The 22,841-nt window shown below is 42.0% G+C and overlaps 1 protein-coding gene across 2 annotated transcripts in view; it reads right to left on the bottom strand.

Annotated features, from left to right (window-relative positions):
* Positions 1 to 22,841, bottom strand: part of ADAMTSL1 (ADAMTS like 1) — a 939,419-nt gene that overhangs the window by 53,734 nt on the left and 862,844 nt on the right. For both annotated transcript variants that reach the window (XM_064579938.1, XM_064579939.1), the window contains one exon: positions 17,758 to 17,892. In XM_064579938.1, coding sequence (XP_064436008.1) covers positions 17,758 to 17,892 — 135 coding nt within the window. The remainder of the gene's footprint in view (positions 1 to 17,757; positions 17,893 to 22,841) is intronic.

The following is a 22,841-nucleotide window of genomic DNA, read 5'->3' as shown; positions in this document are numbered from 1 at the left end:
ACCAACTGCCAGGGACCTAATCAGTATGGACATTAGTATGATGTCGGAACTAGAGTTCAGAATGATGATTTTAAAGATACTAGCTGGGCTTGAAAAAAGCACGGAAGTTATTAGAGAAACCCTTCCTGGAGAAATAAAAGAACTAAAATCTAACCAAGTCGAAATCAAAAAGGCTATTAATGAGGTGCAGTCAAAAATGGAGGCTGCCTGGGTGGCTCAGTCGGTTGAGCGTCTGCCTTCGGCTTGGGTCGTGATCCCAGGGTCCTGGGATCGAGTCCCACATCGGGCTCCCTGCTCAGTGGGGAGTCTGCTTCTCCCTCTCCCTCTGTGTGCTCACCCTCACTCTCTCTCTCTCTCAAATAAACAAATAAATCTTAAAAAAAATTAAAAAAAAAAAAGGAGGCTCTGCTAGGATAAATGAGGCAGAAGAGAGAATTAGTGATATAGAAGACCAAATGATGGAAAATAAAGAAGCTGAGAAAAAGAGAGAGAAACAACTACTGGATCATGAGGGCAGAATTTGAGAGATAAGCAATACCATAAGACAAAACAACATTAGAATAATTTGTATCCCAGAAGAAGAGAGAGAGGGGCAGAAGGTATACTGGAACAAATTATAGCAGAGAACTTCCCTAATTTGGGGAAGGAAACAGGCATCAAAATCCAGGAGGCACAGAGAACCCCTCTCAAAATCAATAAAAATAGGTCAACACCCCGATATCTAATAGTAAAACTTACGAGTCTCAGAGACAAAGAGAAAATCCTGAAAACAGCTCAGGACAAGAGATATGTAACCTACAATGGTAGAAACATTAGACTGGTAACAGACCTATCCACAGAGACCTGGCAGGCCAGAAAGGACTGGCAGGATATATTCAGAGCACTAAACGAGAAAAATATGCAGCCAGGAATACTGTATCCAGCTAGGCTGTCACTGAAAATAGAAGGAGAGATAAAAAGCTTCCAGGACACACAAAAACTAAAGGAATTTGCAAACACAAAACCAGCCCCACAAGAAATATTGAAAGGGGCCCTCTAAGCAAAGAGAGAGCCTAAAAGCAACAAAGACCAGATAGGAACACAGACAATATACAGTAACAGTCACCTTACAGGCAATACAATGGCACTAAATTCATTATCTTTCAGTAGTTACCCTGAATGTAAATGGGCTAAATGCCCCAATCAAAAGACACATGCTATCAGATTGGATAAAAAAACAAGACCCATCAATATGCTGTCTGCAAGAGACTGATTTTAGACCCAAAGACACCCCCAGATTGAAAGTGAAAGGGGTGGAAAATGATTCATCATGCTAATGGACACCAAAAGAAAGCTGGGGGGGCAATCCTTGTATCAGACAAATTAGATTTTAAACCAAAGACTGTAATAAGAGATGAGGAAGGACACTATATCCTACTTAAAGGGTCTATCCAACAAGAAGATCTAACAATTGTAAATATCTATGCCCCTAACATGGGAGCAGCCAATTATATAAGGCAGTTATTAACAAAAGCAAAGAAACACATTGACAACAATATAATAATAGTAGGGGACTTTAACACCCCCCTCACTGAAATGGACAGATCATCTAAGCAAAAGATCAACAAGGAAATAAAGACTTTAAATGACACACTGGACCAAATGGACTTCACAGATATATTCAGAACATTCCATCCCAAAGCAACAGAAAACACATTCTTCTCGAGTGCCCATGGATCATTCTCCAGAATAGATCACATCCTAGGTCACAAACAGGTCTCAACTGGTACCAAAAGGCTGGGATAATTCCCTGCCTATTTTCAGACCACAATGCTTTGAAACTAGAACTCAATCACAAGCGGAAAGTCAGAAAGAACTCAAATACATGGAGGCCAAAGAGCATCCTACTGAAGAATGAATGGGTCAGCCAGGAAATTAAAGAAGAATTAAAAAAATTCATGGAAACCAATGAAAATGAAAACACAACTGTTCAAAATCTTTGGGATACAGCAAAGGCAGTCCTAAGAGGAAAGTATAGAGCAATACAAGCCTTTCTCAAGAAACAAGAAAGGTCTCAAATATGCAACCTAACCCTACACCTAAAGGAGCTGGAGAAAGAACAGCAAATAAAGCCTAAACCCAGCAGGAGAAGAGAAATAATAAAGATCAGAGCAGAAATCAATGAAATAGAAACCAAAAGAACAGTAGAACAGATCAATGAAACCAGGAGCTGGTCCTTTGAAAGAATTAACAAGATTGATAAACCGCCGGCCAGACTTATCAAAAGAAAAGAGAAATGACCCAAATCAACAAAATCATGAATGAAAGAGGAGAGATCACAACCAACACCAAAGAAATACAAACAATTATAAGAACATATTATGAGCAACTCTATGCCAGCAAATTAGATAACCTGGAAGAAATGGATGCATTCCTAGAGACGTATCAACTACTAAAACTGAACCAGGAAGAAAGAGAAAACCTGAACAGACCTATAACCACTAAGGAAATTGAAGCAGTCATCAAAAATCTCCCAAAACACAAAAGCCCAGGCCCAGATGGCTTCCCAGGGGAATTCTATCAAACATTTAAAGAAGAATTAATACCTATTCTTCTGAAACTGTTCCAAAAAATGAAATGGAAGGAAAACTTCCAAACTCGTTTTAGGAGGCCACCATTACCTTGATCCCAAAACCAGACAAAGACCCCATCAAAAAGGAGCATTACAGATCAATATCCTTGATGAACATGGATGCAAAAATTCTCACCAAAATACTAGCCAATAGGATCCAACAGTACATTAAAAGTGGGATTTATCCCTGGGCTGCAAGGTTGGTTCAACATCCGCAAATCAGTCAATGTGGTACAATATATTAATAAAAGAAAGAACAAGAATCATATGATCCTCTCAATAGATGCAGAAAAAGCATTTGACAAACTACAGCATCCTTTCTTGATCAAAACTCTTCAGAGTGTAGGGATAGAGGGTACGTACCTCAATATCATAAAAGCCATCTATGAAAAACCCACAGCGAATATCATTCTCAATGGGGGAGAACTGAGAGCTTTCCCCCTAAGGTCAGAAACATGGCAGGGATGTCCACTATCACCTTTGCTATTCAACATAGTATTAGAAGTCCTAGCCACAGCAGTTAGACAACAAAAAGAAATAAAAGGCATCCAAATCGGCAAAGAAGAAGTCAAACTCTCACTCTTTGCAAATGATATGATAATTTATGTGGAAAACCCAAAAGACTCCACCCCATACAGAAATTCAGTGAAGTGTCAGGATATAAATCAATGCACAGAACTACTCGGAAAACAGTATGGAGTTTCCTCAAAAAGTTGAAAGTAGAACTACCATACGATCCAGCAATTGCACTACTGGGTATTTACCCCAAAGATACAAATGTAGGGATCCGAAGGGGTATGTGCACCCCGATGTTTATAGCAGCAATGTCCACAATAGCCAAACTGCGGAAAGAGCCAAGATGTCCATCGACAGATGAATAGATAAAGAAGACGTGGTATATATATATGCAATGGAATATTATGTAGCCATCAAAAGGAATGAAATCTTGCCATTTGCAATGATGTGGATGGAACTCGAGGGTGTTATGCTGACAGAAATAAGTCAATCAGAGAAAGACATGTATCATATGACCTCAATGATATGAGGAATTCTTTTTTTTTTTTTTTAAAGATTTTATTTATTTATTTGAGACAGAGAGAATGAGAGAGACAGAGAGCACATGAGAGGGGGGAGGGTCAGAGGGAGAAGCAGGCTCCCTGCTCGATGCAGGACTCGATCCCGGGACTCCGGGATCATGACCTGAGCCGAAGGCAGTCGCTTAACCAACTGAGCCACCCAGGCGCCCTGATATGAGGAATTCTTAATCTCAGGAAAGAAACTGAGGGTTGCTGGAGTGGTGGGGGTGGGAGGGATGGGGTGGCTGGGTGATAGACATTGGGGAGGGTATGTGCTATGTTGAGCGCTGTGAATTGTGCAAGACTGTTGAATCACAGATCTGTACCTCTGAAACAAATAATACATTATATGTTTAAAAAAAAAAGAAGAAGAAGAAGATAGCGGGAGGGGAATAATGAAGGTGGGGAAACTGGAGTGGGAGACGAACCATGAGAGCTGATGGACTCTGAAAAACAAACTGAGGGTTCTAGAGGGGAGGGGGCTGGGAGGATGGGTTAGCCTGGTGATGGGTATTAAAGAGGGCATGTTCTGCATGGAGCACTGGGTGTTACATGCAAATAATGAATCATGGAACACTACATCAAATACTAAAGATGTAATGTATGGTGATTAACGTAATAATAAAAATGGAGCTCTAATGGATGAGTTTGGGAAATTTCTTACATCAGAACAAAAGAAGATAGCAATGGATTATAGCCCATTCAACAAGATAGGAATCTCTGAATCCAAGCAGATATATAAATAAGTCAATGAATAAATCCAAAGTTAAATCAAGAGTGGAATATTTACCATAGTCTCAAAGCATGTCTTTTCAAAAGACATACTATAAGGGGAAAAAAGGAAAACTTTAGAATGAAAAAGCCTGGCAGATAGAACCTTAATCAAGTGATTGGAATTAACATCAACCATAATGGTATGATGGCAATCGTAATCGCGTGATTGGGTATAACCAGAGGAGTCCAGCATCATTTCTGTGATGTTTCGGCCAGAGATGCATAATTTGAATCTAATCATGAGGAAGCCTGAGGCAAATCCAAATTGAGGAACATATTTTAAAATAACAGGCCCATAATCTTTAAAACAGTTAAGGTCATGAAAGTCAAGGAAGCCGGAGGAATGGTTCCAGATTGAAGAAGCGTGAATAGACATGAAAGCTAAATGCAGTGTGGGATTCAGGATGGATTCTTTTGCTATTAAGGACATTCTCAGGACAACTGGCACAACTTGAAGGGAATACACGCTGGGTGATGGGCTATTGTGTTGTCAACTCATTTGGATCAGGTTAGAAAAAGTTCTTTGTATTATACTTCCAACTTTTTTTGTGAACTTGAGATTATGTCAAAATAACAGTATGGTAATGAAAAAAGCAATTCTTAAACCAAATCAAGAAGTAAAACGTGTGAGAGAAAACCCTTCTCCATCTGCCAAGACCTCAGGATTTGGAGGATTGGGGGTTTGATAAACATGAGCACCCAAAGCAGTAAAACTGCTGATGGCTCAGAACATGGGGTTGCTGGAGCTTCATTTCATGTATGTTTAATCAGATTTTAAGTATTTTTAAAGATCTGAGAAAAAAAAAATCATCAGCAGCATTTGAATAAAACATAGTTATTATGTTCCAGGCTTTGATTTGTCTATAGTGTTTAATGGGCAGAATAGACATTTTCAAAGGGGAATATGGGTGGAGAAGGGAGGGAAAATCCTTCAAAAGTCATGGGACAGGATGACTTTTTTGGTTTATTAAATATTAAAAGCTTAATGAATCATGGAACAGTACATCAAAATCTAATGATGTAATGTATGGTGATTAACAACATAATAAAATTAAAAAAAAGCTCTGTAAAGACTTCTTAACAAAAGTTTTATTTTATCTCCAATTTAACTTTTTATACTATTTTTTCTTTCATAACTACACCATCTTGCGGATGATTTCAGTGTGCCTGAAAGAAATATCTTTGCCCAAATCTTGAGTCCCTCTCTATGTCCCGGACATGCATTCAGAGCTGTGATGAGTCACTCCCTGAATTACAGCTTTGAGCAAGGATCCGAGATGCCGCGAAAGTTCATTAAAGTCGAGAACAGCAGGATTACAAGGAAAAGAATTAAGAGGCAGTCTTTACTGTTCATAGAGGAACACTGTGGTCATTTTCTTCAGGGCCTAAATTCTTTTTCTGGGCTCAGGAAGCTGGCAGGACAACAGACAGGCGTGTGCTGGCTTATCTCTCTTGATACCATTTCAAAGAGTCACACATTAGGTACAACGGTCCCTGCCACGTTCCAGAAAGGGCCTTGAATGAGTTTTTGGGCTTATCTCCTGGCAACAAAAGTTACAGGGAGCTCATTATTTCTGAGCAGGCACTGCCAACAGAGAAGTGGAGAATTCCATAATCATAATGGATTTTCACATAAAAAGGTTCTTGACAGAATGATGTTTTTGGAATGAAACTTGTCTTTCTACATACCTTTCAGAGATAAAGTATTAAAGATGAATGATGAAAGAGAGTTTGAACTTCTAAATAGATACAGACATATTACTAGGTTATGTTTCTAGAACTATTATCATCCTTTTTTCCCTTTGGAATACACTTTCTAAGATTGGCTCTGACAGGCTCTAGTGCCTAGGGAACAGCAGATGGTCAATAAAATCCTTTTTAAGCTGAATAGGTTTTCAGGGATGGTGCAAATCTTCTGTTTTTAGGAATGTTACTTGTGACCCTAGCATGGGGATATCCTGGCAAAACGTCCTTCCCAGAATGATCATGAAAACGCTGTAACAAAATCAAAACCCAACTTTACCAGTGTGTACCTCACTGGGATTTTAAGGGTGCTGAAATGTGATTCCAGCTCCCTGCCCTGCTCCCTGCCCTGCTCCCCTTTCTACCAGCAAACGGGAGGGTGTTTTCCCAAGTTGTTTGTCCTATGTATCCATAGAATGGGAGACCCAGACCATAGCTGAGTCAAGATGTGTAATTCTTGGCAGATAGTAGAGTTGTAAGAAATATTTGTGGAATCAAGCTAGGTTTCCAGTCCAGATTTTATTCATTTATTCTTGAATAGTTAATACATACATGTGATTCAAAATTTAAAGTGTAACTAAATGGAATGCCGTGAAATTCTCCCTCTCTTCCCCCTCCCACCTCTTCTCCAGCTACCTGGCTACTCTCCTCACAGGGAACCAGCATTCCCAGTTTCTTGCGTACCTGGAAAGTCTTTTTTTGACATAGAAAAGGATATTAAAACCAATGCCCTGAAGAAAACTGTACCTTCTTCTTGTTTGTTTTCTTTTCAAGAGCAAAGGACAATTAAATGGACTGCCTTTTTTTTTTTTTTAACTCTAAGAGCCTTAAGGTCTAAGGAAGCCCTCAAATTATAATGTCAAGGCCAACACCCATGGCAACAAGGAGAAGTTAAGGAGTGTAGGAGACAGAGAGAGAGAGAGAGTTGGGAATGACTCTTTATCCAGGAGACAAAAAGGTATTATGAAGCAGAAGCTGGGTGGTAGTTCTGCCTCACAAAAGAGAGAAGAAACTGAAGCAAATTCTGGTAAAAGGTTAAACAAACTTGATTTCCATAATATTTGCCAAACTCAACTTTTCTAAACTTTTCCTGAACACAGCAGGCATAACACATGAAAAGATACAAGACTGCAAACCTCTACGCGTGGCAATAGAGGACTGATTGGAGACAAGATCCTGACTGAGTTTTGACTCCATTCCATTTCATTTGGTTTGCACACAAAAAAAAATGAGTCCAGACGTCTGGACTCCATGGGCCAAGGCCCGCTGTGGAACAGCACCTTGTCCTCTGCTCTCACGAGGGATGCCTAACTCACACCCGTGCTCCTTTCTTGGCCTGTTTAATCCCATATATCCTCCATGGTGCTGCTCAGGTCCCACTGCCCCATGAAGTCAACTCAGGTGCTGTGAGTCCTCTGTAGTTTATGAGCAACACTCTCCAGGAGTCAGCAACCTCTCCCCAGGTCCCTTAAAAAAACAACAATGCAATCTACATTCCAGTATGCAGCGAAGAGGAACAATAAGGAAATTACTCTTGGGTGGAAGCACTTCACAAGTGGTCCAGAATCTCCCCTGAGACTTTGCCTTCTCCTTGGAGTCCTAGAAATCCTACCTTTACTACCATCCTCACCTCTAGCCCCAGGATCAAGGCAACAACTAAGTTTTATAGAGTACTTTAGAGTTTACAAAATATTTTTACATATTTAATTTCATTTGACTCTCAAATCAGTCCTGAGAGATGGGTTAGCAACCCATTTTACTAAGGAGAAAGGAAGACTCATAAAGGTTATGTGACTTGACCATTGTTCAAGTCCTATTCCCAAGTTCATGCCATTTTCATCTTTTTGGTTCAGTAGTGGGCAAAAGCCTTTTCCTTTATCTTGCTTAATTTATCTGAGAGAGGTTGAAATGGCCAAAGGGAACTTGACTAAAAAGTATGTTAATTGGTAAATATATAAAAGAAGTATAGATAGCATAAAATGGGTAAGTTAGTGAAAAGGTAGGTTATCTCTGCCTTCGGGACCTGGCCTCCAAGGGGCATTTTTTCCCCCTTTTCCAACTTTATTGAGATATAATTGACATACCCATTGTGTAAGTTTAAGGTGTACAATGTGTTTATTTGACACCCTTATTTACAGCAAAATGATTACCACCATCGCTAACACCCCCATCTCCTCACATAATTCCCATTTCTGTTTTGTGGAAGACCTGTTAAGATTTATTCTCTTAGCAACTCGCAAGTATATAATATGGTATCCCCAGGGCATCCTTAAGTTTCCTGGTTCCTCCACTTTGAGAAGGGGAAGCCTGGGGCAAGAACATGTATTGCCAAGATAGTAATGACTAGCATTAGCTGAGCATTTACTGTGTGCCAAAGAGCCATTCTAAGTACTTTATATGTATTACCTCATTTACTCCTTCCAAAAGCCCTGGAGGTATATGTAGTTATTACCTCCATTTTACAGTCCAAGGCAAAGAGAACTTCCAGAACTTGTTCAGGGTAGTAAGGCTGTTACCACACGGCCGAGCCAGGCTTTCTGACTCCAGAGTCTGCACTCCGAACCACTCTAATGTGCCTGGGAAGGGTCCCAACAGAGAGCATGGGCCTTAGATGGAGAAATGGGAACAGAACTTTCAGGAGAGAACCGAAACCTTGGTCTTTTATTATAAATGCACAGAGCTGCCATTCAGTACTCTGTTTATTCTTCCTCCTCAACTTACATTGCTTTCTTACTCTTCCTTCTGTGCTGATGGTTTCTAACTAGATAAGAAGTTCCTTGGTGTCAGGGGGCACATACATCATACTTCTCTGTTCCTACCTAGCACCTGGCATAGAATGAACCCTTCAGTAAGGCACCTGTCTCCTGAATGATTTTTTAGCCAGTAACTTACACTCAAAATGGCAACAAGTTCTGGTCCTATAAGGAAGAACTTGTGCCAGACACCACAGTGAAGAAGAGAATAGACTTCTTGATTCATAGATTCAACAGGGAAGTAAGGGATGGAGGCAGGAAATTAACATCTATTAGCAACCACTTTGTACCAAGCACTAAACTGGGCAGGTTGCTTATGATATCTCATTTAGTATAATTAATTCTGCAAGATGGGCATTATTGTTATGGTCTGAATGTTAGTGTTCCCCCCCGCACCCCCCCCCGTGCCTCCCACCAGATTCATATGCTGAAATCCTAATGCTTGGTGTGATGGTATTAGGACATAGGACCCTTGAGAGGTATATAGATCATAAGGTGGCACCTTCATGGCAAGGTTAGTGTTTTTATAAAAGAGACCGCATGAAGATCCCTAGCCCTTTCCACATTGTGAGGACACAGCAAGAAGGTGCTGGCTTTGAAACAGGAAGAGGGCCTTCACCAGAATATGACTGTGCAGGCACCACAAACCTGGCCTTCCAGTGCCAGAACTATGAGAAATACGTTTCTGTTGTTGATAAGCCACCCACTCCGTAGTGTTTGTTATAGCAGCCGGAACGGACTAAGACAAATTATTTATAATAGAGGAAGCAGATGCTGAGGATTTGGAAATAGGTCTTCTAGCTGAGGTCCAGCACTGTCCCGTCCATTGTGCAAATGAGGCAGGGGCCTTAGGTCATGATCCTGTCTTCCCTTCCACCATCTGCCCCCAGGTCCTGGGACCGCCGTAAAACTGCCTCTAGCATCACACAGATGCAAGAAGGCACGGAACCAGAGTGCGTATTTTCAAAAGCCAGTGCAGGGCTGCGGAAGGATTTATTAGGTAAAGCGTAGAGTTCCTCACTTTCCCACTGATGGACTTTCAATACCTGTCTATTTCTGGGACATCCGACTCATTCACGTCATTCCCGTTAAACATGGTGGTGAGGGCAGGAGGGCCTGGGAATTGTGTCCTTGTGCCAGCAAAGGGCAGGGGCAAGTGTAAGTTTCTCAAGGTCCCCATTTCCTGACTACTTGGAGTCTTAAAATAAGCTAGTGCCTGGATGCTTGCTGTGGCTTGGGACGGTGGCTAGGCAGGGAGATTTACTGCCTCGCTTTCTGTGTCCAACTATTTTAAGTGTCACTTATGTTCTGGTGTCTTTTTAAATTTATGGATGTTCACTCCGATCTAAAGAACCACAGCCCTCCTTCCTGTGGCTTCCTCGCAAATGCCCGCTGCAATCCTGATTTAGTTTTATGGTGTATGTGCTACAGAGCTTCCTGCAGGCCCCATGGGTCTCTCTTCTCTCCTTTGGATTTTATTAAAAAGAAAAGACAAATGTGCATAAGCAGGTGCCATAAACAACGACCAAATGCTGACCTTTCTTCTTAATAGCAAAGTATATTCTTTTTGTGGGCAAAACTATAGGAAATCAAAAGCATTTTCCTTGTGACATAAAACCTCAGGTTTTCAATATAAATGAGAAAACAGATGCCAACTCATGTCTCTTCAAAAAAGGTCAGGATAAGTTTCTCTTCTTTCCCTCTCCCCCATCAAGTATGCTAGCCCTCTCCTTTTTTTTTTTGCCTTTTCTCCGCACCACTTTTCTGGCCATGTCTGCAATTTCTGATGGGATGGGTCTCCATGGTAGATTAATTTTTATCTAACTGTTGGCCATCAGAACTTGCCGTTCCCACAATGATCTTTAGAGAGGAAGCGGTGATGATCTTAGTCTTCCGAACAATCATGAAAAAGTGGCTTCCCAACAGGTGTGGCCGCGGGTACTGACTGACCTTTACTGTGTGAATTGCCTTCTAACGGGGTGCAGGAAGTGCTTGATCCAATCTGTATCAGAATAATCAGGAAGTGTACAGGGTGGGGTGAGAGTGGAAGTATGTGGAATAGATGATAAAGTTTTAATTATAGGAGAAATAAGATGGAAATGACTCAAGAGACTTTCTAAGCCAAGGTCCTGCTACCTAATCCTGTTTTAAATCACCTGAGAGTATTTATTTATTTTTTGAGAGAGAGACAGTACGTGTGAGAGGCAGAGAATCTTAAGCAGGCCCACGCTCAGCACAGAGCCTGATACGGGGCTCAATCTCACCACTCTGAGATCATGACCTGAGCCGAAATCAAGAGTTGGATGCTTAATCGACTGAGCCACCCAGGTACCCCTCACCTGAGAATATTTATGCAGCCTCTTTTCTCCCCAGGACCTAGAATCTAGTTGGGAGACATGACGTAGATGGGAGATACCTTTAATAATACAAACGGTGAGGTGCCTGGGTGGCTCAGTCGTTAAGCGTCTGCCTTCAGCTCAGGTCATGATCCCAGGATCCTGGGATCAAGCCCCGCATCAGGCTCCCTGCTCGGCGGGAAGCCTGCTTCTCCCTCCCACTCCCCCTGCTTGTGTTCCCTCTCTCGCTGTGTCTCTCTCTGTCAAATAAATAAATAAAATCTTAAAAAAAAAAAATAATACAAACGGTGGTCTGCTCGGTGTCCTATCAGTGGTCTAGAGCATGGGTTGACTAGCGATGGCCTGAGCGCCAAACCCGGCCTTGTTTCTGTAAATTAAGTGTTACTGGACCACAGCTCCACCCATTTGTTTCTTATTGTCCATGGCTGTTCCACTCGGCAACTGCAGAGTTGAGTCCTTGCAACAGGTACCTTGTGGCCCTAAATGTGTAAAGTGTTTCCTTCCTATCTGGTCCTTTATGGAAAAGGTTTGCCCAACCCTGGTCTGGAGTAGGTGCCTCAGGAGGTCAGCAAGGTGGGATCAGCTCAGGCTGAAGCACTACAAGAAGGCCTCACAGAATGGCTTGGACTGTGCCTTGAAGACTTCGGATTTAGCTAGAAAGGAAGGGACAGGAGGGTATTCCAGGCAAGAAAGGGTCAAAGCCATGGCAATTACTACGGAACAGTTTGATTGGAATGGAGGAATCATTTGTGATAGGAATAAGATAGAAAGATCCATACAGAGGCTATGTCTGAATAGCAAGGAATCTTGAAAGCCAGGCTAAATTTTTTTTAAATGATAAAGCCTACCATTTCCCCACCCCAGCCTCTATATGAATAGAAAGGGATGTGGAAGTGACTTTTTAAGTCCATTCAAGCTCTGAGAATCAGTTTTTAAAAGTACTGATGCGTACCCCCACCCCCAGAGATTCTGTCTTAATTGGTCTCAGGGGGGACTTTTCTTTTTTTAAACTTCTCAGGGGACTCTAGTGCAATTGGGAACCTCTTCCTAGATGAAGGAAATGGCCAGGCACGTGCCTGCAGAAGCCCAGCTCAGGGCCAGGTAGAGGTAGCAGGTGCCCAACACATGTGAGTCAAATTAAGTCAGCAATATTGGCTTGTACCAGAGCCAGCCTGATAAACCTCTCTTTTACTAGAGTCAGCTATATAATATTCAGTTGGCCACATGGTTTCCAATAAAAGAAATCACTTCTGCCTGCCCCTGCCTAATCCTGGAAAAGCCCATGATGCTCAAAGCGATATTGAGTCTGTTTATAAATTTGGGCATTTATAGTTCTCTCACTGCTATTTTAACATGACCATTTACAAGGCCTTACACAATTTGCCCTCAGCCTTGTTACGTCTCTGATCTTCTCTCTCCCACACACAACCCCAATGACTCCATTCCTGCCCCACTACACTAGCTTCTTTGTTGTTCCCTGAATACACTAGGCATGTCCCTGCCTCAAGGATTCCACACTGGCTCTTCCACTGCCTCCCCTCCCCTCCCCCCTCCTCTTATCTCTCTTCCCTTCTTCTCTTCCTCCAGACACATGCAAGGCTCAACAGTTCATGTTCAAGTCTTTGCTCAAAGATAACTTTCTTGATGAGCCCTGTCTTGCCAATCTAATTTAAAATTGCATCCTCGTTCCCACACAGGCACTATCCATCCTTCCTTCCCTGCTTTATTTTCCATAGCACTTATCTAATATACTGTGCCTTCCATACCTTCTAATATACTATGTCATTTACTTCATTGTGTTTGCTTTCTATTTCCCATAGCACAATGAAAGCTGTATGAGAGAAGGGATTTTTATTTTGTTCTCTGTTGCATCCCCAGTGCCTTCGATGGTGCCCAGAACACAGAAGTTGCTCAGTAAGTGTCTATTCCGTCAGTGCTTGGAATGCTTTTACTCATCATTTAAGACTGAGTTTGAACAGTTCCTCTCTGAAGCCCACTCTGATTTTCCCTTCGCCAAAGAAAGGGGTCCTTCCTTCCCTGTTCCCTTTGGCTTTTTCTGCAACTCTTTAGAGCTTTTTCTCACACATGACTGACTTTTCTCTCTCTCCTACTGCTTCTGAGCTCCAATGCTGGGGGAGGGCATAGGACCCTGCATCTAAGGGAGACTGGACAGGTGTGTGTAAAGGAAATGAACCAGAATTTAATAACAAAATCTTTGACTATCTTTTAACAACACTTTCTACAGTTGTACACCTAGGCAGGTCTCCATTTTATTCCAATGTGTTGACTTGAGTGGTCTGAAATGTGTCGACTTGAGTGGTCTGAAATGTGTCATCAGCACAAAGCAGGTACATGAGCTTTCCAGAGAATCGTATGGATGACCATTGGCCCCTGACGTTAACCTATTTACCAAGCCCTGTCGGTGTTACATCTTACAAATCCCTGAATTTGTTCACTTCTTCCCATTCTCTCCAGCTCTCTACTCTCACCCATGGTTATCTCTTTCCTGAAATACTTCCTAAATGGTGAACTCTACCTAGTCTCTTCCCTGGAACCCATCCCCTGCTCAGTAGCCAGAACAGGCTTTTAATACACAAATCAGATGATGTCTCTCTCTTGCTTTTAAACCATTCAGAGACTTCCCATTGCAACTAGTGCAAAGTGTGAAAGTCTTACCAGGGCTCACAGAGGGCCAGCAACTTGCTCCTGCTTCTCTCTTTACCTTCATCTTAGGCCATTCTCCCCTTAGTTACTGCCCTGATGCTTCCTTAAATGCTCTAGGCTTTCTTGCTTCAGAACCTCTGCTGGTTCCTCTGCCTTGGAATGCTCTGGATCTCCTCTGTCTGGGATGCTCGCTCTTCACTTGGATAGCTTCCAGTCTCTCTTTTAATCTCAGCTCAAATATCTCCTCAAGAAAGCTTGCCTAAAGCTCAGGCCAAGGGTGCTGTTCTGCCATATGTCCCCAGAGCACCAGTAGTTACTATTTTGATCACAGTCTTCTTACTTGAATAACTCTCCCCATCAGACTTGAAGTGTGTACCGGAATTCAAGCCAAACAAGGGCAGGTATGTTAATCTGCTTGTGTGTCACTGTATCTTCAGATCTAGGTCAGTGCCTAATGCCTAGTAAATGCTCAATAAATTTTTCTGGACTGAATAAATGAGAGCTAGGTTTTTCTATCGTATTTACTGTGTATCCCTGCCCCTAGCATAGTGTCTATATTAGGCACTCAACAAATATTTATTCAATCAGCAAACTGATCTATCTTTGAGATATTGCCTTCTTAGGCCCTTCACCAAGGCTTTCAATTTTGAACATTAATATTTATTCAACTGTTTTCTGAAATATCCTCCTACTTTGAGGGGTTTACATGAAAACAATGACTATAAACTGCACCTTAAACTCTAGATTTGGGTCTCATACATTCCAGCCATAGTTCCCTCATCAGTGTGGTATGATTTGTCAGAACTGCATCTAGGCCAACCATGCTCTGCAGTTCTTAGGTCTTCAAATGAATAGAGAAGAAAATGTGCAGGCTGCTGGTCTCCGGTGGTCAGAAGGAAAACACTACCGCCTGGCTGTCGTGGGTGGGCCTTGGCCTCACTGCCTGGCTTCTCCAGGGCTGGAAGGGCTCTGAGAAGTGGAACTGTTACCATGCAGGGCCCTGGAGGGCCTGCTGATGCTGCTGAGAGGCTGCTGCGTGTGCTGGCTGTGACCCTTGAGCCCCCGGCTGGGGAGAGGGGCAAGGCACAATGGCTTCTTTCATGGGAAAACTTTACTCTGCAAACCCAGGTTTGAATGCCTGAATCTCTCTCCTCTTGGTAAATCACAAGGGACGAGAAAAGGTTTGTGCTGTTTGGCTCTCTATAAGACTAGCATGGCATGAGGTTCCAGCAGAGAAGTCAGGAGTCCCTCTGCCTGGGCATTTCAGCTTGCTTGCTCATGAAGGAGAGTTTGGGACTAAATATAGGGGGGCGGACCAAACCCTATGGATACATTCTGTGAGACATCCTAACAGGTTCTGGACCTAAATAAGATAGGCTGAGAAGAGATTGAACTGCTTTTCTTAAGCCACATATAATCATGTGTTTTCTTATTGGAAGCACCCAAGGTCATCTAATTTTGACCGTCCTGAGAAAGACTTCTACTACTATAAGTCAGGTTTGTTGGCTTGCTTTTTTCTTTCAGGCTATTTTACTTCATGGAGAAAACCTAACCTAGTGACAGGATAAAAGACAGAGTGGTACGGTGCAAAGACTGGTCCTCCTCAGAAACAAGAGATGTGTGATCACCACCATAGACCTTGGTGTTCTTTCTACATAATGAGGTGGATGGACTAGATCAGCGATTGGCAGACATTTTCTCTAAAGGACTAGAAAGGAAATACTTTAGGCTTCTGGGCCGTATGGTTTCTGTCACAAGTAGTTGACTCTGCCATCATGGCATGAAAGAAGTCACAGACAATACATAGGTAAATAAATGGGCATGGCTGCATGCCAATAAACTTTATTTACAAAAACAAGCAGTGATCTAGATTTGGCCCCGGGACTATAGTTTGCCAAACCTGTAAGACATTATCTCTTAAAAGTGTTTATGTAATAATTCCAGAATGTGATTGCCAAATTTACTATCAGCTGAGTCTAGGCAAATATTTAAAACATTCACATCATAAATATGTGTGTGTGTGTGTGTGTGTATGTGTTTGCTTTCTATTTCCCATAGCACAATGCTGGCGAGGCATCAACATTCACTGCTAGAGTCCATGTTGCCTAAGCAGTTACGTTCAGGGAACTTATGGTTACTGACTCGCTGTCCCATTCAAATGGAACAGTCTGGATGTGAACTAGGGTATTACGGTGTCTCTCAACTGTTAGAGTTAAATACCAGTCTAAGGTAACAGAGCACTATAAACTAGTGATGGAATGCAGCAACATAAAGCACAATAAATTCTTATTGCTTATGACTACAATGAGACAAAATATTATTCCAGAATAGGGAGAAAGAAAGTAAAACTATCACGGAAAAATATGAGCGGGTTAATTTTTCCAGCATGCTGAATGGCACCTGAGTGACCAAGAGTTACTGAACTTGAAAATAAACCATTGCTGCACACTCTGCTAGTGACTGGGCTATGATTAATAGTTATGACAATTTCTCATAGTGATGAGTCTAAAATAAAAAAAAGTTTACAATGCTCACATTTAATTTGGAATACTTTTACCATTTATAAGCCAAAAGAAAGCAGTTTGAAACTTCCATGAATTCTGATTAACGTGATGTGGAAAAACTCAATGCCAAGCTTGTGTAAGTTATGGGAAACAGAATAGGGCTACTTGTCATTATATGTGTCTTATTTTTAGGATCAGATCAGAAACAGAGAAATTATAGGCTTTTTCCATATGCTCATACACTATGAGCATTCTTTGTTAATTTTAGATCATAATGAAACCTGAAGGTAATCTTTCTGTTTGTAATCCTATACCAGTCCCTGTGGCCATGTTGATAAGTCTGACTTAGCAACATGGCCAGTATGACTAGGCACCCTTTGGCCTCCTGCTCCTTGCTAGGTGGTGGGGAGGAGAAAAGAGAAACTTGCAACTTTGAGCCAAAGGAATAATTTTAGTTACCATTAGCAACATTTGGGGCCACAAAGAGTTAGCATGGTGATTTCCCCCATTTTGTAGACCTGTTTTTTTTTCCCCCCAGGCTTTTGAAGGCAGATAATTCTTCTCTTCCACCTTGACTTGACCCTCTCCAGAAGCCATAACGGGAGTACAGAGGTTCCTGTGGCATCTCCATGATTCTGGTGTGAAGGGTCCAGGGCCTGGATGCCCTCATAAAGCTCTCTGCTACCAGAGGGCACCAGCCATGTGGGCAATAATTGGTGAAGGTTCCCATTGACAGATGCCAGAGAAGCTATACTTGGTAAAGCTATTTAAACACTTGCTTGAGGAGTCCATCTGTGTTGGTTTCAGGCCCTACCTATAGAAGGCTAGCCTAAATAGAATTATCTAGCTTTTTCTTCTTGAAAGCTGATGATAGCTCTAGTTTAGTTATGAGGAGGTCATGGCGGCACACTGGGGTATGGTTGGCAAGGGGAGAGGAGATATAGGAGCTATTTTTACTACTCTGCTTTTTACTTACTTACTGTTCAGTGAGTCAATCTGATTGAGAGGATCTTGACTGTGGTATTAGCCCAAGAGGATTCAGAAAGGAGCCATGTTGGAATCTAGACAAGCTAGAGTCCAGACTAAGATCTGCACTCACCTCACATGGAAAGTCAGCCAAGTTTCCACTGGTGAGTCTGGATTCTGTAGGCAATTTAGTGATTTCCTGTTGGCCACCCCCTCCTGCTGCCTCCCTCCCACCTGCAAGCAGTCACCCATCCATAAATCCTGTCCAGCCCTGGATTTCATCCCAATGTTCCAGAGATTTGGACTCACCAAGGAGAGCGGAATTCCCAGGATCCAGGACCAGCTGTGCTCCCAGAGGAGATGTCAGCACTGAAGGAAGGTTCGGTCCAGTGGCTGAAAGCAAGGCCCTGATGTCTTCCAACTGTGTGGGGACTTGGGGGGGATCTGTGGGAAGGCAGATGGGGAGTCAGGCAGGTTAAAGCATAAAGGCTGTATTAAGGGGGGAAGGGAAGATGGGCATGTATTTAAGGCAGGCATTATGGTTGCCTTTTAGCATCATTTTTTTCCCACAGAGAAAGTGTACCTATCAAGGTGAGTCAGAATTTCCAGCTTAGTATTTGATGCCCAAAACAGTAAGGTCAGTAATAAGAATCAGGCATGTTGATTTTAGGAGTTCCTTACTGTATACCACTTTATACCACAGTACCACTGGGTCTCTATAAATGTGTAGGCAAATTAAACTATATTATAAAAATACTCTTAAAAAGCCAACACTTCTTCAGCATTTATTATATGCCAAGTCCTGTGTTAAATAGTTTTCATTCCTTTTTTCATTTAACTCTTACGGTATCCTTTAGAGCACTCTGTTACTGTCCCCACAGATAGGGATACATCACCACAGGGATTTTTTATCTTAGAGGGAGAGCGAGAGAGTGCACACACATGGCGGGGGGGGGGGGGGCGGAAGGAAGAGGGGGAGGGAGAGAGAGAATCTTAAGCAGACTCCACGCCTAGCACTGAGCCTGACACGGGGCTCAGCCTCACGACCCTGAGATCATGACCTGGAGCCAAAACTGAGTCAGATGCTTAACTGACTGCACTATCCAGGTGACCCAGGAATTTATTATTTAAAAGAAGCCTACCAGTGACATTTTCTATGAAAAAAAGTTTATTTATGAAGTTGATAAAGTGAATTTGCTTTGTGGTCTGGATTTTTATGCCCAGGTAGGACCACATAAGCAGGACAGGGATGATTTGTTCTTTAAAATCTTAGGAGTTAGGGCTGAAGTCATCAGGGGTCTAGTTAACCAGAGCCCAAAGTGACACAAATGGGAAATAGAGTGGCTTATCATTTCCACTGGACAAATAAAGAGGAGAGCACCTATTGAAGCTGGTGGTGAGAGGACTCAAGATTCTCTGAGAAAAGAAGCAGAATCCTGTTTCCCCACTTCCTACGTCTCCCAAGGTGGACTCCCGTCTTTTTCTCTAGAGCACTTGTTGGAGTCTGAAGAGAAGCAGGAGTATTTCTTTTGTAACTGATGGTCATTTCATCAGTGTTCAGTGAGGGCCTATTTTGTGCCTGTCACCTTGTCAGATACTTGTTAAGGGTGGCAAGTAAGTCATAATGGCTTGAGAGTCCGCTTCAGAAATATGCCTTCTGTCTACTCTGCCTTGACTGCAAAAAACCATTGCATACAGAAAACAATGATGAGCTTGAGATTTTTATATCTGTATCTATCTATCTATATAAATTATAAAGACATTATATATGTTATATATAATTTAAAAATCTTCTTTATATGGTATAGGTGAAAACATCATGTTTGGGTTCGGGAATGCTCTATTTGAGCTGTGGCTCTGTCATTCACTAACTTGGGCAAGTCACTTAATTCCTCTAAGCCTTAGTTTCCTTGTCTATAAAATGGTGAGGAAACTCATCATTTCCTAGATCTCTTTTTACTCTGAAATACCAGGATTTTAGGAACTGATGGTAGTAGTTTACTCCAGCCTAGAGTCTCTTCTTCCCATCTTTTTTATTTTTTTAAACTTAAGTAATTAATTTTTAAAATTTAAATTCAAGTTAGTTAACATATAGTGCCTCCCTGGTTTCAGGAGCAGAATCCAGTGATTTATCACCCACACACAAGACCCAGTGGTCATCCCAACATGTGCCTTCCTTAATGCCCATCACCCATTTTTTTAATATTCCCTTGAGGATATTGAAATTGAATACTGAATAGTCCCTCAAGAATATTAAACTCAAGGGATGCCTGGGTGGTGTAGTCAGTTAATAGTCAGCTCTTGGTTTTGGCTCAGGTCATGATCTTGGGGTCATGGGATCCAGCCCTGTGTTGGGCTCCCTGCTCAGTGGGGAGTATGCTTGAGTTTCTCTCCCTCCCTCTGCCCTTCCTGCTCGTGCTTTCTCTCTCTCAAATCAATCAATCAATCAATCTTTGAAAAAAGAATATTAAACTCAAGAAACCTTTGCTTATTTCCTAAAAGTCAAAAAGGGAGGTTATGTCCCATCTTCAAAACCTTCAGATCTTCCTGGGCCAAATGTCAGCCCCTCCTAATGCCCTTAGAACTTCTATCATATTGTTCTTCTTTGGTGCATGTCCATTTGATCTTCCGAGGGAAACCATAAATTCTCCAAAGACAGAGGTCACCTCTTAAATTTATCCCAACGCTCGAGATGGAACTTAGAGGCAATATGTCATGAATATTCATTCAACGGCCACAGGAATAAATGAATGAAAGTCACATTACACATCAAGTCTCCATGCTACAGAGCTTGGCCTGAAAGCTCAGTTTTATACACAAAATCCCTTGTTTAAAAATTAAGCCCCAGGGCGCCTGGGTGGCTCAGTTGGTTAAGCGACTGCCTTCGGCTCAGGTCATGATCCTGGAGTCCCAGGATCGAGTCCCGCATCGGGCTCCCTGCTCGGCAGGGAGTCTGCTTCTCCCTCTGACCCTCCTCCCTCTCATGCTCTCTGTCTCTCATTCTCTCTCTCTCATAAATAAATAAAATCTTTAAAAAAAAATTAAGCCCCATTTTGGCTGATTAAAATAAAAAAAGAGACATTATTTCTATGTTCATAGCCACCCATACAACTAAAAATACTTGGATTAATAAACCAAGGCTTCTGATCAAGAAAAGCCCTCCACTTAAGAGTCTAAACAGTGATTTTTTTTTTTTCCCATCACGTTTGATTAAAATGGGAAGATGTCCTACTCAACCAGCTCCATGTTCACGGTCACACTGGTCTTCAGTCGCAATGCTGCAAGAGCTGCCTGGCAGAACACATGCCCTTCATTGGCAAAGCTACTGTAGCAACTACGCATCCTAGGCTCTTCTCTCTGTCAGTGCAGGTGACAATCAAGGCTTATTTCAGGAGGAAAAGCCCACAGGAAGCCCCGTTAACTCAGTGTGGGGCAACCGTGCCTGGGCCCTGGGCTCCAGACTCGCAAGCAGCTCAGCCGGATGAAACCCAACACAGAACAAATGACATCTGTCATGGAGCTGCCTTCCTGTGGCTTTCTAAGATGACTGGAGGTTTATGCAGCCACTGGTGAGATGGAAACCTGCTGGGGGCTCTCTGAAACCTGAGCGGGCAAGGGCTAGAGACCCTAGGCTTTGGTCTATCAGCAATTGGAGGTATGGAAATACGAGTATAAAGTTTAATTATTTTTCCCCAAGGAGGTCTCCAGTATGTGAATGTGTGTGTATGTATGTATGGTGTGTGATTCTTCATACTTCTCATAGTTTCCTTTTCTTCTTAGAACGATAGCTTTCTCTTAGTGAGAAAACTAGCATGAGGGCTCTAATCATTGCTTTTTTTTTAACTTTCTTTTTTTTATTATTATGTTATGTTAATCACCATACATTACATCATTAATTTTTGATATAGTGTTCCATGATTCATTGTTTGCGTGTAACACCCAGTGCTCCATGCAGAACGTGCCCTCTTTAATAGCCAATCACCAGGCTAATCAAGTGGGATTTATCCCTGGGCTGCAAGGTTGGTTCAATATCCGCAAATCAATCAATGTGATACAATACATTAATAAAAGAAAGAGCAAGAACCATATGATCCTCTCAATAGATGCAGAAAAAACATTTGACAAAGTACAGCATCCTTCCTTGATCAAAACTCTTCAGAGTATAGGGATAGAGGGTACATACCTCAATATCATAAAAGCCATCTATGAAAAACCCACAGCGAATATCATTCTCAATGGGGAAAAACTGAGAGCTTTCCCCCTAAGGTCAGGAACATGGCAGGGATGTCCACTATTACCACTGCTATTCAACATAGTACTAGAAGTCCTAGCCACAGCAATCAGACAACAAAAAGAAATCAAAGGCATCCAAATTGGCAAAGAAGAAGTCAAACTCTCACTCTTTGCAGATGATATGATACTTTATGTGGAAAACCCAAAAGACTCCACCCCAAAACTACTAGAACTCATACAGGAATTCAGTAAAGTGGCAGGATATAAAATCAATGCACAGAAGTCAGTGGCATTCCTATACACCAACAAGACAGAAGAAAGAGAAATTAAGGAGTCGATCCCATTTACAATTGCACCCAAAACCATAAGATACCTAGGAATAAATCTAACCAAAGAGGCAAAGGATCTGTACTCAGAAAACTATAAAATACTCATGAAAGAAATTGAGGAAGACACAAAGAAATGGAAAAACGTTCCATGCTCATGGACTGGAAGAACAAATACTGTGAAGATGTCAGTGCTACCTAGAGCAATCTACACATTCAGTGCAATCCCCATCAAAATACTATCCACTTTTTTCAAAGAAATGGAACAAATAATCCTAAAATTTGTATGGAACCAGAAAAGACCCCGCATAGCCAGAGGAATGTTGAAAAAGAACGCAAAGGTGGCGGCATCACAATTCCGGACTTCCAGCTCTATTACAAAGCTGTCATCATCAAGACAGCATGGTACTGGCACAAAAACAGACACATTGATCAATGAAACAGAATAGAGAGCTTTTTTTTTTTTTTTTAAAGGTAAGACAAAAACAAGCTTTTTTACTGCATCCCACCAAGTTCCAGACTCCCTGGGGCAGATAAGCCCAGGGTCCCTAGTCCAGGGGATGGAAGGGTTATTGTTCACAACATGGCAGAGTCTGGCACTGGGCAACAGTGAATATTAGATGGTATCCCAGTGGTTGTTATTTCTAATATCTGTGTTATGCCAAGAACTGTGTTAGACTCTTTAGTCAGAGGTTCTTATATTTGGGGGTACTATAGTCTGAGTGTCTGTGTCCCTTCAAATTCATAGGTGAAGTCCTAACCCCCCAAGGTGATGGTATTAGGTGATGGGGCCTTTGGGAGGTGAGGCGGAGCCCTCACAATGGCCATTAGTGC

The sequence above is a fragment of the Mirounga angustirostris genome, unplaced genomic scaffold (genome assembly GCF_029215605.1).
Source record: "Mirounga angustirostris isolate CCGP_5_RB_7025 unplaced genomic scaffold, mMirAng1.0.hap1 SCAF_15, whole genome shotgun sequence".
In the NCBI taxonomy this organism is placed as follows: domain Eukaryota; kingdom Metazoa; phylum Chordata; class Mammalia; order Carnivora; family Phocidae; genus Mirounga; species Mirounga angustirostris.
Note: the sequence above shows the minus strand (reverse complement) of the source record. Positions and strands in the feature narration are given on the sequence as shown.